The following is a 14,412-nucleotide window of genomic DNA, read 5'->3' as shown; positions in this document are numbered from 1 at the left end:
TTTTTTTTCTTCTTCGTTTAAGGAAAGTTCTAGTTCTTATTTTATGTTTTTTTTTTAATGACACATTGCTTTTTTTGTCTAAGGTACATTACAACATTGTGAAATGTTTTGTGTGTGCGCGCGTGTGTGTAGATATTGATACACAATATATAGATATTATTCAGTAGTGTGGAAACTCACTATTGTTAGACTTTTTTGTATTTACTTCATTCATCTTCAGGCATGTTTAGAGAACAATACATCTTACATATTCAAATAATAACGAAATCATCTTTGTTTATTATGAAACTGAAAAACATTGAGAAAAAAATGCATCGTTACTAAGTAAAACGTAAAACCAAGTGGTGAGTGAGCACAAAGTGTGCTCGAAGGCTGCGCCGCTCAACGGCGAGATCGAACGTGAACGGGAAGCCAGGGGTCAGAGGGCCGTGAAGATTGCGCCGATGTGAACATGCCTCATTCTATTTCCACATGCGCAAGCACACACACACACTTACGCACGCACGCACGCACGCACGCAATAGCTTCGTGCTAAGCTACGATCAACCCGTCGTGTGCTTTACGACGGCACTCGTACATGTTCCTTCAGCCCCTCCTGCGTCCATATTTTGGCTGCTCGTCTTTGGGCTGAACCGTTTTGACACCAATGGGGGTGGGGAAGGGGGCTTCATCCAGCTGTCTAGTTGTGCTCCCGGTTCTCAGTTAAGTTCCGTATCACATGTCAGAGGAGATGATCAGGTGCCCGATACAAAGGAAAAGTGCAAATGTCAGAGAAAAAAAGAATTTCCTCATCACTGTCCACTGCGGAGGCTAACATAGCATGTCTTGAAATTACTACGTTGATTCTTTGGCCCAATTCTAACATGCCTGGAATTCAACACTGTCCTCTTATTTTGGGTGAAGAGGCTGACATGCTAAAGGCTAACATCATCTTCAAAAAAAGTAACATTATTCTGCCTAATCAGGCTAACATGCTAAATGCTAACGGAACATGTTCTGAAGTAAACCTTTTCTGATTCTGTAAGCTAAACATGCTAACAAGCTATGTGTCAACAAAACATTCTAAAATCAAACTTGCTTGACTATTTTGGCTAAAGAGGCTAAAATTCTCGACACTAACGTAAGAAGTTTTGACATAAACGTTTCAGCTTGTGACCGTTTGTACACGCAATGCACTCAACTCTGTACACTCACATTTGCATTCTTTTTGCCGACGACACAGGCCAACATGCTAAATGCCAGCAGAATGTGTATTAAGATCAAGCTCAACATTTTGCCTTCAGATTCAAACATGCTCAAGGCTAAGTGAAAATATGTTTATACACAGATTTGTTTGGGCTAAAGATGCTAAACATTAACAGAAGATGTCTGGAAAAACACATGCCTGATTATTTTGGCCAGAGGCTAACAGGCTAAATGCTAAAACAACATAAACGTCTGATCATTTTACTGTCTTGACTGTATGCACACGTTACACAACTCTGTAAACACTCGCATTAGCACTTTTTCTGCGTACACAAGCTAACATGCTAAATGCTAACAGACCATTTAGGGGATCAAAATGTATTGTTAGTTTCGGGGGGGGGGGTCTCTATACTCTTCAACGCAAGCCGGCGTGGCGTCAACATGTTGTTTCATCGGAGGTCCGTTTTTTACACATTTTAGACGTCAACGCCTGCGCTGCCTGGCTTCTTAATTAAATCCATGTAGGTTTGAAAGAGCAAGAAGTATATTTGCCAGCCTTATTGATTGCTTGAAGGCGTACGATTGCTACGGCGTTTTAGGAGGGTCGGCGCGAGACGGTGCGGAGAGGGCGGGTCTGGATTTAGCTTCAATCTGCCAGGCATAAAATGATGTCAGTGTGTTTGCTGGGAACGAGGCTCTCCCCCGCGGGCACGCCGCGTAATTAGGTTAGTGGATAGTCGGTGTCAGGAAATTGAAAGAGCATCCTAATCGCCTTCCTTTTGTGTTCCGGGGGAATCGAAAAGGAATTTAGACGAGTTGCTGGGAAATCTCGCACGACTAAATTCCACCTGACCGTGTTTAAAGTCCGTTTGCTCCCGCAACACCGCCACCGCGGGCATGCTCGAACAACGTCCGACAGAATCGGAGGGCGCCAAAGTCCTCGCTCGAAAAGACCTTGGTCAAAGTCCAAGTACGGATTCGAATGCTGTACTTGATTCAAAGTCAAAGTGCAGACAATGAAGTACAAAAGTGAAAAGATTTTTTTGCACTTGAAGATATACGTGTTTTTTAAGACGGCGTAAGACAACACATTCGCCACAATTTATTCTTGTGATGTGACAATTCTCGTAAATGGTGCGTGTGTGTGATATGTATATATATAGATATATAGATATATATATGTGTGTGTGTGTGTGTGTGTGTATACACTACAGTATTTCTGTGACCTACAACTCAGCTAATTGTTATATGCAAGGGGTTCATTTGAGTCTCAGGCCTCAAATCGAATTAAATCCAAAATAATAAGGTAGTGAAATAAATGATTTTTGTACTTCTTTAATTTCCAGACTTGTTCCAGGACGTTTCAAAGCTTTCTCGTTCTTTTGCAGGTGTACGTTTGGACAGGGTGAGAGGGGGCCGTCAGAAGTACAAACGGAGGATGGACGTGGAAAACGGCGGCTACCTCGGTCTCAACATTCCGCCGCCGGCTAAGAAGCCTTGTAAGTTGTCTTTTGCTTTTATTCTATTTTATTTTATGGTCCACCCCCGATAATTGGAAAGGCTAGTTTCCAGATTGGTCAACATCTGCCATAAAGCGAGACCATATCAAATACTTTTATAGTTACCCCTCCCACACACGTTAAAGGCTTTTAAAATCTCTCATTTGCACTCCATTCTTTCTCCTTCTCAAGCTGTTAATTTGTCACTCCCGGGTAAAGTTTACTGCAAACCTCACTTACAGTATAAAACAAAGATGAATTCGAAATGTTATATTTAAACGCCACTAGCTTAATGCTAACACACAGTATAAGGTAAAACACCATAGACAGGCTAATGGAAATGAGCATAGATGTTAGCTGTTATTGACAGTATAAACCGAAGGATGAACTATGATATAGCGGGGGGAGGCTATAATTCTGTTTCTTTTCCCTCCGCCCTCTTTGTGGCCCGTCCGCCCCGTCCTCAGTGACCAAAATCGTGTCGCATCTGTTGCTGGTGGAGCCCGAGAAGATCTACGCCATGCCCGACCCCAGCGTGCCCGACGGCGACATCAAGGCCTTGACCACGCTGTGCGACCTGGCCGACCGCGAGCTCGTGGTCATCATCGGCTGGGCCAAACATATCCCAGGTACCGCAAACAACCTGCTTCAATGGTACCCGTTTTGGTCCCACAGTATTGGCGTTCTCTTGTGGGCTCACTATTTTGCCAAGTGAGAGAGAGGTCACACTTTACTCGCTTTTATGTATGATCGCTGTTCGGCAACTTAGAAACGCAAAAAAAGTACCCTTGTTGTAAACATATGTACTCAATATTTGGCATAAAATGGGCGCACTTGAAGTCTTCTCTCATGGCATATATCAATTTATTAGGTCTTAAAAGTGTTGACAAACTAATTGGAACTAATACATAAACACAATATATTTATATATAGGGCTTAATATACTGTATATTCTACTACCAACTGCAACTACTGTATACTCTGTTTATACCATACATACGCAAACTCTGTTCGAGTGTGAGGTGCCTAAACGTTCCTAACATCCAACATCGATGAGCAAAGCCGAGATTCACCACCTCATCTTGATCTTCGACTCAAAAGCTGTGCTGAGCTCCAGTTCAAAGTGATGCAAGGGCATCCTCTACAGGGATCTGTTGGTCATTGCATTGGCTTACAAAACTGAATTTCACACACAAGTTGAGCGAGACCCTCTTCCACGGTGACCCGATCGAAAAACGTACTTGACGAACATATACGTCACCGGCAGTAAGCGGTTGGATACCAGTTGACGAATATAAATGTCCACAGTGGGCTCACTGTTTGGCAAGCAAGCGCTCACGTTTGCTATTTTAATGCCTGAAAGCGGTTTGTCAAGTCTTAAATTGTCACTATGTTGTTTAATAAGAAATGTACAAACCCTGGATAAACCCTTTCTAAAGGTTTCCTTTTTATAGAGTGCCGTTGTTCCGATGCAATGACAAAGTATGAGAATTCTGTAGTCATTCACAGACGCACGCACACAGAGTGTGAGGATCATTATTATCTGCTACTAATGGTCACCTCAGGGAAAAGCCAGTCCCATATTCTAAGTCTAATCAATACAGAGCAGCTGAAGCCTTTTGCTTGGCGAGGGTGGGGGGACCGTCTGCTTCAGTGTATTCCATTCCTACGGCAGACTTAAGGAAAGCAATCCTCTTTCTTATTGAAGCAGACTACACGGCGGCGAAATTGATTTATTCGGGAGCGGCGGCAGAGAGGAGGATTTGGCGAAACGTCGGCGACTTGTTAAATAACACGGCGCTATGCAAAGGAGCGGCTTCGTCGGTTGACACAGACGCTTTGCAGTTAAACAAAAAATGTGCAGATGGCGCCCATCGATCCAATCAAGGGCGGATCTAAAGGGACCACGCCAGCCCGAAGCCCTAGTCCCCACGCTGGCTGTCAAGTTGGACTTTATTTATTATCTGCCCGCTCCTCGCTGTTCCGTCTTTCTCTTGCTTACGTGCGCGCCCTCAAAGCTGACAATGAGGCGCTCTAAAGCGATCACACCAGCGGAATATCCCAACGCCATTTTCAGGGTGTAGGCATAGCTCGCTAGCTAACGGCACGTCACAATTGCGCCGGCTAACCGCTGCTGCGAATAAATGTCCTCAAGTTCTTATAAAGTGGGGGAGGGGGCACTCGTGGGCCCCGTATTAGCCACCCCACCCCCAATATCTGGAAAACTGAAATGGTTAAAAACAGTTTCTCCATATTTGAGTACGACATTGTTGTCATTCTTCAGTCTTTACTTGGATGACGGCTATGCGGAACATCCGGTGCCGCATATTGATCGGGTTCTACATCTTCACCTTAACGACTCGGGGCGGTTCTGGCGTCCACGCGTGGTCGGCGAGAAGCGAGTAAGACAAAAGCGGTCCCCGCAGTTTAAGCGTCGCGGCGCCTTACGATCAGCTGGTCGCGGACGGCCGCGCTAATGGAAAAGTCCTTCAGCGATCGCAACATCCGCGTTCGCACATTTGCAGGACAAAAATATCAATATTGCAACGATTCCCCTTTGTATTCGTCTCTCTTGTATCTTTCAGTCTTCGCGGTTTCCCCGACTCCGCCTCCCCTTCCGCGACCGGCGCACTCCCGGGCCCTCTGGTCTCATTATTGCCGCTGTCTTTTTATTAGGCCCATTAGGGCTCTTAGGAGGCCTGTAATGATAGCAAATGAATAGAGAGCGAACCGCTGTCTGTTTCGGACTCGCCTCGCCGAGCGGCGGCGAGTGACTCGATTGTGCCCGATAGACGTTCAATTACTCATCCCATTTGGATTGTTGCGCGCAAAAGGACGGATGAACATTTGAACATTTGGCGAGGGAGTGTTACTACGCTGGCATGTCCCTTAAGAATGCATCGCTTCTATGAGAAATGCAGGGAACGATACAGTCGGAATTACATAGAAATAATGAAAAGAATGTTAGTACAGATAGCTTAAATAATATTATTTATAAAAATAATAATACGTCCTTTTGTAAATATTTTGTAAATCATTTTTCATACTTTTTGCAGATTTCTAAAAAAAAAAAATGTTATACTTGTAAATTAGATCCAAAGAACACATTTTCTTTTTATTAAATGTTTTATTTACGGGAAAAGTCATGTTACTATTGAGTTTAAACGTAAAAACCATATGTATTTTTTCAAATCACTGTGATGGTATTGACGGTATGTATTTTCTATAACTACACAGGAGGAATTATAGACAGAATACTTCCAAACTATAACCTGCAAAATGACACAAAGCAGAAAAACATGAAAATAGGTTAAGTGTGGTGAGCGCGTGGTGGGCTCGATAGTGTGTCATGTTTGGTCAAATTAGCATGAAATCAGTTGGCTGAAATATTGATATTCCATCATGGCGCGCTTCTCCGCAACACTTCACTCGCCCACCTCGGGGCGACGCACCTCCGGGGGGGGCAGCAGACGCCCCCCGCCCCCAGGGGAAGGGGCGGTGGGGGGGCTTTCTATCGCTTCAGTCAACGGAGTGGAAGGAAATACGGCGTGTGCAAAATAAAAGATGACAAACGAGGGTTAAACAGAGGCCACGTTGGCAATACAGAAGGAGGAGCTCTTTTTTTTTTTTTTTTTTTTTTTTTAACACTTTCAGGAAATTGTTAAAAAAAAAAACACATTTTACATCTTTCGGTGGTGAATTGCTGGTTTTAAAAATTGTCCATTTTCTATTGAAAAGCATGTATCGTCATTTATCTTCCTTTTCATCCAAAACACAAGACCATTTGTTTTTGTTGACTTTTGGATGAAAACAAATTTGATTGATCATATTTTATGAACGATATTTGATGTGAAGAAAAGTAGTCGGATTTTCAATCTGCTCTCTAAATATGGAGGCTCCGTGCAGTTTTAAGGCTTTTCCACTTTTTGAAAAGTGTTCAAAGTGTTTGACTTGTACTGAGCTTTTTTTTTTGTCAGTCGGGGTTACGCGCATCGATCGATCGTGTGATTGCCCTAAATACTCGGTAAGCCTTGTGTTTCGCCACAAAAGCTCCAGCGTTGACTTGGCGATGCACCCGCCGGTACAGTTTTCATGCTGCCGCCGAGCCCCGGCCCGCCCCCCACCACTCAGCTAATCGTGTCGCGGATGTCCTCCATCAGCTGTCTGTTTGTCACATGTGAGGCTGGGATCGATGGTCCTTTCGCATTTGGTGGACTGATTACAATCTGCTAATCAATGACAGCCATCCCCCATACACACACACACAAGCGCGGGTTTCTCTTTGGCGCGGAACGTTGGTCTATTTGCTTGAAGCGTAGCGGTGGCCCTCCTATTTAAGCCACAATCAGCCATCCAATCAGCTTGCTGTTCACCATAAGGGAGCGAAGGCTATTGTGGCGCTTCAGGTGCTTTTTCCGCTGACTCGACGGCTCGTCCCCGAGATCGCGCTCGGGCCGTCTGGACGACGAGGTGCCTCTCACGTTCTCCGCGGATTGATTAGAAAACGAGCTCATACAGCAGTAACGTTAGTGGGATTATGGTTAGACGCGTGTACGCTTTAAAGCAGACCCTTTTTCACTAAGCTTGACCTTTTTAGACTCAAACTCAACCACTGAAACATTTTTGGAATGTTCAGGAATTCAAATGAAGACCATAAGTATAATTTGACGCACCAAGTCGGCCTGGGGGTCAGCTGGAAATCAGTGTTAGCAAACTTACCTTAAAAAATGCCAGCGGTATGATGAGACATAAAACTTGAACTCAATAAATAGTAATAGTTTTGTTGTTGTTGTTGTTGCAACTCCATTGAATGGCCAAAGTGCTGTGCGCCAGGATGTGACGTCGGGCAGCTGGAATGTTGCGCCCCACCTTTTAGCCGTCTACCGCATTGCGCATGAGTCGGCGGGTAAAGATTGGACCGGAAATACCAGATGAACCAAACAACTTTGCTCATCATTAAATGCATCTACTCTTTATCCTGCTCATCTAAAAATTGATATTCATTTCCAAATATGTTCATCTTCTCAATCTTTTCATCCAAAAGTTTTTGTCTTTGAGGAACGCAATGTGGCGGCGCCCCGGCGCCCTCTATTGACCGCCCGACACTGGTGACCAAGTCCGTAGCTCACATTATTTGTCAAATAAAAGTTCCCCGTTGAAATGCCGTTAATCTGCTCCAGCCCCAAAAACATCATTTTTGGGTGATTTGCATGAAGAAAAATGCCACTGTATGTTGTTTCCAGCGGAACGGATTCGTGTCATATGAATTAATTTCAATGCGCAATTGATTTCATATCGAGTGGATATTTGCAGTTTGGCACGCAGGCATTCACCGATTTGCAGTTTTGTTGTCTTTTTCGGGGGTGGGCCAACCCTGGAAACACTTAGTGGTGTTTTTTTATCGCTGCTTATTGAAGAAGTTGGGGGGTTTAAACATATCATTTTTTTCCATTCTTTCACTACAATGATATTTTCACTATCGGCGTTCCCTATGACCCGCTCCGCCGTACGGGTAAACGGCGTTTCGAGCTCGGTCAGGGAATGTTCATGTGTTTTCGAGCGTCACCGGAACCCCGTTTTCTTCTCCTTGGTCTTCTTGACGCAGGCTTCTCCACGCTGTCGCTGGCCGACCAGATGAGCCTCCTGCAGAGCGCCTGGATGGAGATCCTGGTGCTGAGCATCGTGTTCCGCTCGCTGGCCTGCGAGGACGAGCTGGTCTACGCCGAGGACTACGCGCTGGACGAGGGGCAGGCCAGGAGCTCGGGCCTGCTGGACCTGCACGTGGCCATCCTGCCCCTGGTGCGGCGCTTCAAGAAGCTGCGCGTGGACAAGGAGGAGTTCGTCACGCTCAAGGCCATCGCGCTCGCCAACTCGGGTCAGTTGACTCAACAAAATGAAGAGATGAACAGTCAGGACCCCAAAAAAATGTACTCATTCCAAATGAATAATCGGTTGTTTGATTTTTTTCAAAATGGAAAGATGGGAAAGCTTATTCGTAGCTGGTTGGAAAAAAAAAAAAGTAGTTTATTTTAATAATAAAATAACTGATCCTCATTGATGAATACATAATTGAATTATATTCATTTGAATGAATCAATGATGTAATCAAATATATTTGTCATATACAGTGGACCCGGGCAAATAGAAATCCGTGAATTATCCGTGAAACTCCGTGGATAATTGATGAAAAACATTTTCTTTTCTTTTTAAACCCAAAACATTCTTCAATAAGCGGGGATACACTGACATTAAGCCTCTTGTGGGTTATTTCCCCCCACAAAAGAAAAACACAAGAAGCAAAAGAAAAAACTCATCGAAACAAAAACATCTGTGGAATATGAGAATCTGCAAGTGGCGGATGCAGCCGAGCACGACATGCTTTCTGTTATATTAAAGGACTCTTGATAATCAAAATGCATGTTGGGCCAAACTTATGTTTGGAACATTGGATGAGCAGATCACTGACGCAAACAAATGGTAACAATAAGCCAAAGAAAGAGATAAAGACATTTAGGAGTGTTTTTGTGACTTTTGATGCACTGAGTCATTTTGGACGTGGAACTTTTTTGTCAAAATGTAAAATTAAATCAGAAAATATGGATAAAATAATGTCAAAGTCAATTATATTTGATGCGTTCTGTTATTGCATGAGTAATTGTTTTTTAACTGTAAATATTGACTCTATATCATTTTTTCATTGCCATTCGACAGTCAAAAATCGAGTTCAACGTAAAATTGATCCGTGGCGTTCATAATTCTGCCTTGGTGAATTTTGCATTTAGGCCATTTCATTTGGTACAACTGCAAAATGGAATTGACGTGTCAATCACGAGACAATAACGTAACCATAAAGTTACATACAACAAGTTGTATTCTCTCCCCGATCACCTTTTTCGTGCTCTATGTTAGCGATGGCTCTCGCCAAATCGAAAGCAAGTTGGCGTCTAATTCAAAAGCAAACAAACAAATCAAAACGCAACGTGTCTCTCGTGTCGCCGTGCTGAAGGTTAGAGAGATAAGACGGGACAAAAAGGTCGAGAGGCAAAAGGGGGCTGGCTTGAATTTAACACTCGCTATCCGTGAGCGTGCGCGTGTCATTCCCTCGGTCTCCGTATCAGTCGCTGTCACAGCGGCCCACCCGGATAGATTTAGCATTTCATTGGGAAAACAGGGGCTGTCAATAAAATGTGTTAAGTGGAGCAGAATGGCCAGACGCCGCCGCCACGCGCGCGTATTGACGCGCGGCTCTTCGCCGGGCACGGCGGCCCATCGATTGTGACGCCGCGGCCGTCTTTTCTCCCGCCTGACTGAAAAGCGCTCAAAAGTGCTGAGCCCGCAGCGTTTTAGTGGCGTGATGACAATCGGCCTCTGCGCTTTTTCTCCCGAGTTTGCTATCTTGCTGTATGTTAGCATAGCGACTGTTAGCGCTTTTATTTTGGTACCTAAATACAGGACAAGATAATATTAGCATGTTAGCATTGTATCTACCCCCATTTCTAATAGTACCTCAAACAGGGCAAGATGGAAAACCCTAATCCATCTTTCTCGTTCCGACATTAGCATAGCAACAGTTAGCATTTTAGCATTGGATCAATTTTGTCATCGGGTATATGCGCAACCAACTTGCGCATCGGGCAAAATAGGTCGAAGCGCTTCCTTCTGGCTCCGCCCTACAGCAGCAGACCGGGACTGAACAACCGGCGGATCTTTAAACGTCTTTAGTTTTTCTTCGTGGTTACATATATCATATTTGTGCAAATAGATGTTATACTGTTGATGCTTAACTTTTGTCTGAAGACACCCACCATAAAGAACACGAAATGTTAGCAAGTTCAGCTTCAAACAATCATGTCATCAACCTGTGCAGTAGTTACGCTCGTGATCGCGACACACACGGGAAGTCCGCCAACCTGTTTTACGTCTTTGTTCGCTTGACGCTCGGAATATCGCGGATTCTCCATTTTTGTAGTAGCTGACAACACGGTCCCGCATGTGGGAGTGGGAGCCAGTCGGAACCGATGAGAACCAGCGGGAACGAGACAAGTGTGAGAGAGGAAGCCAGGGTTCGGGAGCGAGGCTCGCAGGGGCAGCGTCGGCTCGTTTGAACGCGGCCGCCGTAAGCTTCGGGGCTTTCGGGTGTGCGTGTGTCTGTGCGCGACAGCTGTGGAAATTCACGGCCATTGATTTTGTAATTAGCAAGGTATCGACGGCCGGCTGCCGACGGATTACACGGAAATTGTTTCTTCAAAGTTAGCTTTGCATCGGCCCCTAAACTCGCACACACGCGCCGGCAAACGGGGATCAGATGAGGATTAACATGAAGGTTCCGATGAAGCGCGCGGCGACACATGTGCGGTCCGCATAGCCTAGTTAATTTCCCAAGATAGAAACGCAATTTACACAGAAGGCGACTGGTAAAAGAGACTCAATCAGTCGGTTAGGAACATAATTAGCCTCGTGCGTTCCTTCTTGTTGCTTCGTTTGTTTTTTTTTCCTACCTCGTTTTTATGCCGTTTTACCCCACTCGCGTACTTTATTCCATAGCAACGTTAGCCTTTAGCGTCGATTTGCCAACTCTGTCTTCAACTCTACAGCTCATGTTTTAAGAGTACAAACCAGTCGGACGTTGTGAAAAGTTACAAAAAAACTAACATCCTATTCTTTTATGTGGTCCTGCCTTGAACCAACTTTTTACGAGACGCAAGCTGGTCAATTCGGTCCATTTATTTTTCGTTTTTTTGTTTGTTTTGACTTCGGAGCAAGTTTGAGCTACGGTACAACGAGGATTGTGTGGAGGCAGTGAACTCAACTCGCAAGTTTGGTCGATAGGGAACATCCATCCACCCGTTTCCAACACCGCTTATCCCGCGACCGTGAAACTAAACAACCCAGACAATTACATGTGTATTGAAAACAAGCACACTTGAACTTTGCCTTCAAGGCTGTTGCGCTGAATGCTAACAAACAATGCAAATCGGCCCAGACGGGGCTAATTAATAGCATCCATGTTGCAGCGTGAGAACGTTTTAAGCCACCGATATTTGAATACAAATGATGCGGCAACACATGTAGACAGAGAATGTAACAGTACTCACAGGCATATATGTAGTCAACCTGAAGGCAACCACTGTAAATTTGAAACGCTACAAATGTGTAGCAGCTAATTCACGTTCCCGTGCGATATGGAAATTGTCCGCTCCTGGGTAAACTGTGGCCAACAGCCAACTTTTATCGACATGTGAGTGTTCTTGCATAAAAATGTGTAAAAGTGTACATTTAAGGGCAGAGGCGTGCTGGGAGGGCGACATTTCTCAAGTAAAAATAAGCTAACCACGGTTAAAAAAAAAAACAAAAAAAAAGATGTGAACTTAAAACTGTATTGCACAACATGCACATAGGAGTAAGAATTGTTTTCTCCCTTCCTCGACTGGTTGTATTTTAGTGGCTCGACAGAACACAAAGGGGCCAACTGGTCGTCCTTATGGAAGCGGAGGCCATCATTCAGCTGAACCTCATCCTAATAATGCTGCTGAATTCATTAGCAAACACACCAGGGAAGGGATGTGCTCCATATTAGCAGTACAAATGCATCTTATCGCTTGTCTTGCTGTATATTTATGCGGGCAACAGTCCTGCCCTCCCTCGGGAGCAGCCCATCCACGCAAAGGCATTTATTTAAGTTGCCGTCGTTGGCCGCTAACAAGGAGAGAAGGATACAAATCTTCCAAATTGCAATCTTTGCAAAGGTGGCGGCTCGAGTTGACAAATGTACGGCGCGCATAGCATACTAGCGTAGCATTAGATGTGTTTAACTCAGTCACTGCCGTGGACGTTGATATTTGTCAAGGATGTTCTTCAACTGGTAGAGGAGGGTCTGCGAAATTCAGATTTGTTCACCACTACAAAGACGTCGATGGCGACCTCGATCGCTTCGGACAGCTTTTGAATCGAAGATAAAAATTAGGCAAGATGAGGCACCGCACGAGTGTGTGTCACCATCGTGAGAAACGATGGCGCACTTCATGGGGCGAATGACGGATGGCGTGTCAAAACGTGACTGACGTTCACCTCCAACCACGCGGTGACTGTGGACGTCGCTCAGCGCGGATTTCTGAGTTGTACATTTGTCAATAAAATATCACTTTGCCATCAAAGCCCTTTCTCACGCTGGTTTTTGTTGTTTTATCGTTTGAGGTGTCACAAAAGCAAAACATATTCGCGTCAAAGTCACTGTTGTGCTTTTGTCCAGCTTTCGGTCGGAAACCGGTGTTTCGGGTGAAACCAGCCGACGTTATGCTGCTTATTACCGAAGAACAGAAAGAGGTAGAAGAACCTTTCATTTGCTTGGTTCTGTGCTTATATTGGCATTCGATGAATCCAAATGCTCTCAAGGAGCAGCTGCAGGCAATATGAAAGCTGCCAGTCAACGAGTTGGTTCCGTGCCGCGCGTCTTCCGTCCGCCCGGCCCGTCGCGGCGCAACGTGGCGCTCCGCTCGAAAACTCGGGACAATTTCCGAGGCGTGACGCCGGTGTCTGTGTCTCGTCCGGCTCCGCAGACTCCATGCACATCGAGAACATCGAGGCGGTCCAGAGGCTCCAGGATTCCCTCCACGAGGCCCTTCAGGACTTTGAGGGCTGCCAGCACCCGGAGGACCCTCGGCGGGCGGGCAAGCTGCTCATGACGCTGCCCCTCCTGCGGCAGACCGCCACCAAGGCGGTGCAGCACTTCTACAGCGTCAAGATGCAGGGCAAGGTGCCCATGCACAAACTCTTCCTGGAGATGCTCGAGGCCAAGGCTTGACAGCGGGTGGGCGGGGCCTACGCCGTCGACAGACAGCTGACGGGACAGCGCATTGCCTATATATATATATATATATATATATATATATATATATATATATATATATATATATATATATATATATATATATGTGTGTGTGTGTGTGTGTGTGTGTGTCTGTGTGAAGTGCCAACACAAGATGCTTGAAAAGATGTTAAGACTGGTGAATATCAACATGACTGACGCGGGATTCTTGTGAATATGATCATGTATATAAAGATGTACAGAAATGAGGCAAGCGAGGTCTCGTTTTAATCGCAGGCCCACCGCGCCGTCGGCTGAAGCTTCTGTGGATTTTCTTATTTGACTTTCCTCCACCAGAAATCTTCATTTGAAATGTCCTCACCAGCTCCGTAGCCACGTTTATTATTGTTTCTTTGCTTTTCTATTTTCCTAATCACAGCAATAGTGGACATACTGTATCATACTTGTTGTATAGTGGGTGGAAATTGCACCGGGGAGGAGATTGCGTGACAGATTCATCCGGAAAGTATTCACGGCGCTTGGCTTTTTTAGTAGCCTTGTTCTGAAATGAAATTTCAAAAATTCTCCCACTTCAAAATTCTGCTCACAACACGCCATCATGACTGAGGCAGCAAAAATGATCATTCGAGAGACGTCGTGCAGATACAAATTAAGTAGAAGTACTGATTCGACTTCAAAGTCAACAAGTACACACTGAGATGCACTTACTGTAAGTATAAAAGAACAAAATTAATATTTTTTATTGTCAAGTATATATAATACCGGTTTTGATAACTTGACACAAACCTCAAAAAAAAAAATGAGTGAGTGAGTAAGTGAGTGAGACAGTGTCTTAGATTTTGATGTTTAATCGATTGGGGGGGGAATCATGTCATTGTGGAGTGTTGTGAGTCGAATTTTGAG

The 14,412-nt window shown here is 44.8% G+C and overlaps 1 protein-coding gene across 2 annotated transcripts in view; it reads left to right on the top strand.

Annotated features, from left to right (window-relative positions):
* The window catches only part of LOC133416854 (steroid hormone receptor ERR2-like), a 56,603-nt gene extending 43,076 nt beyond the window's left edge, over positions 1-13,527 (top strand). For both annotated transcript variants that reach the window (XM_061704117.1, XM_061704116.1), the window contains exons 6-9: positions 2,574-2,684; positions 3,152-3,313; positions 8,290-8,559; positions 13,241-13,527. In XM_061704117.1, the coding sequence (XP_061560101.1) occupies positions 2,574-2,684; positions 3,152-3,313; positions 8,290-8,559; positions 13,241-13,485 (788 nt within the window). In that variant the 3' untranslated portion in view covers positions 13,486-13,527. The remainder of the gene's footprint in view (positions 1-2,573; positions 2,685-3,151; positions 3,314-8,289; positions 8,560-13,240) is intronic.
* The last annotated feature ends 885 nt before the right edge of the window (positions 13,528-14,412 follow it).

The sequence above is a fragment of the Phycodurus eques genome, chromosome 18, assembly GCF_024500275.1.
Source record: "Phycodurus eques isolate BA_2022a chromosome 18, UOR_Pequ_1.1, whole genome shotgun sequence".
Classification (NCBI taxonomy): domain Eukaryota; kingdom Metazoa; phylum Chordata; class Actinopteri; order Syngnathiformes; family Syngnathidae; genus Phycodurus; species Phycodurus eques.
This window is presented reverse-complemented; position numbering and strand designations above follow the sequence as displayed.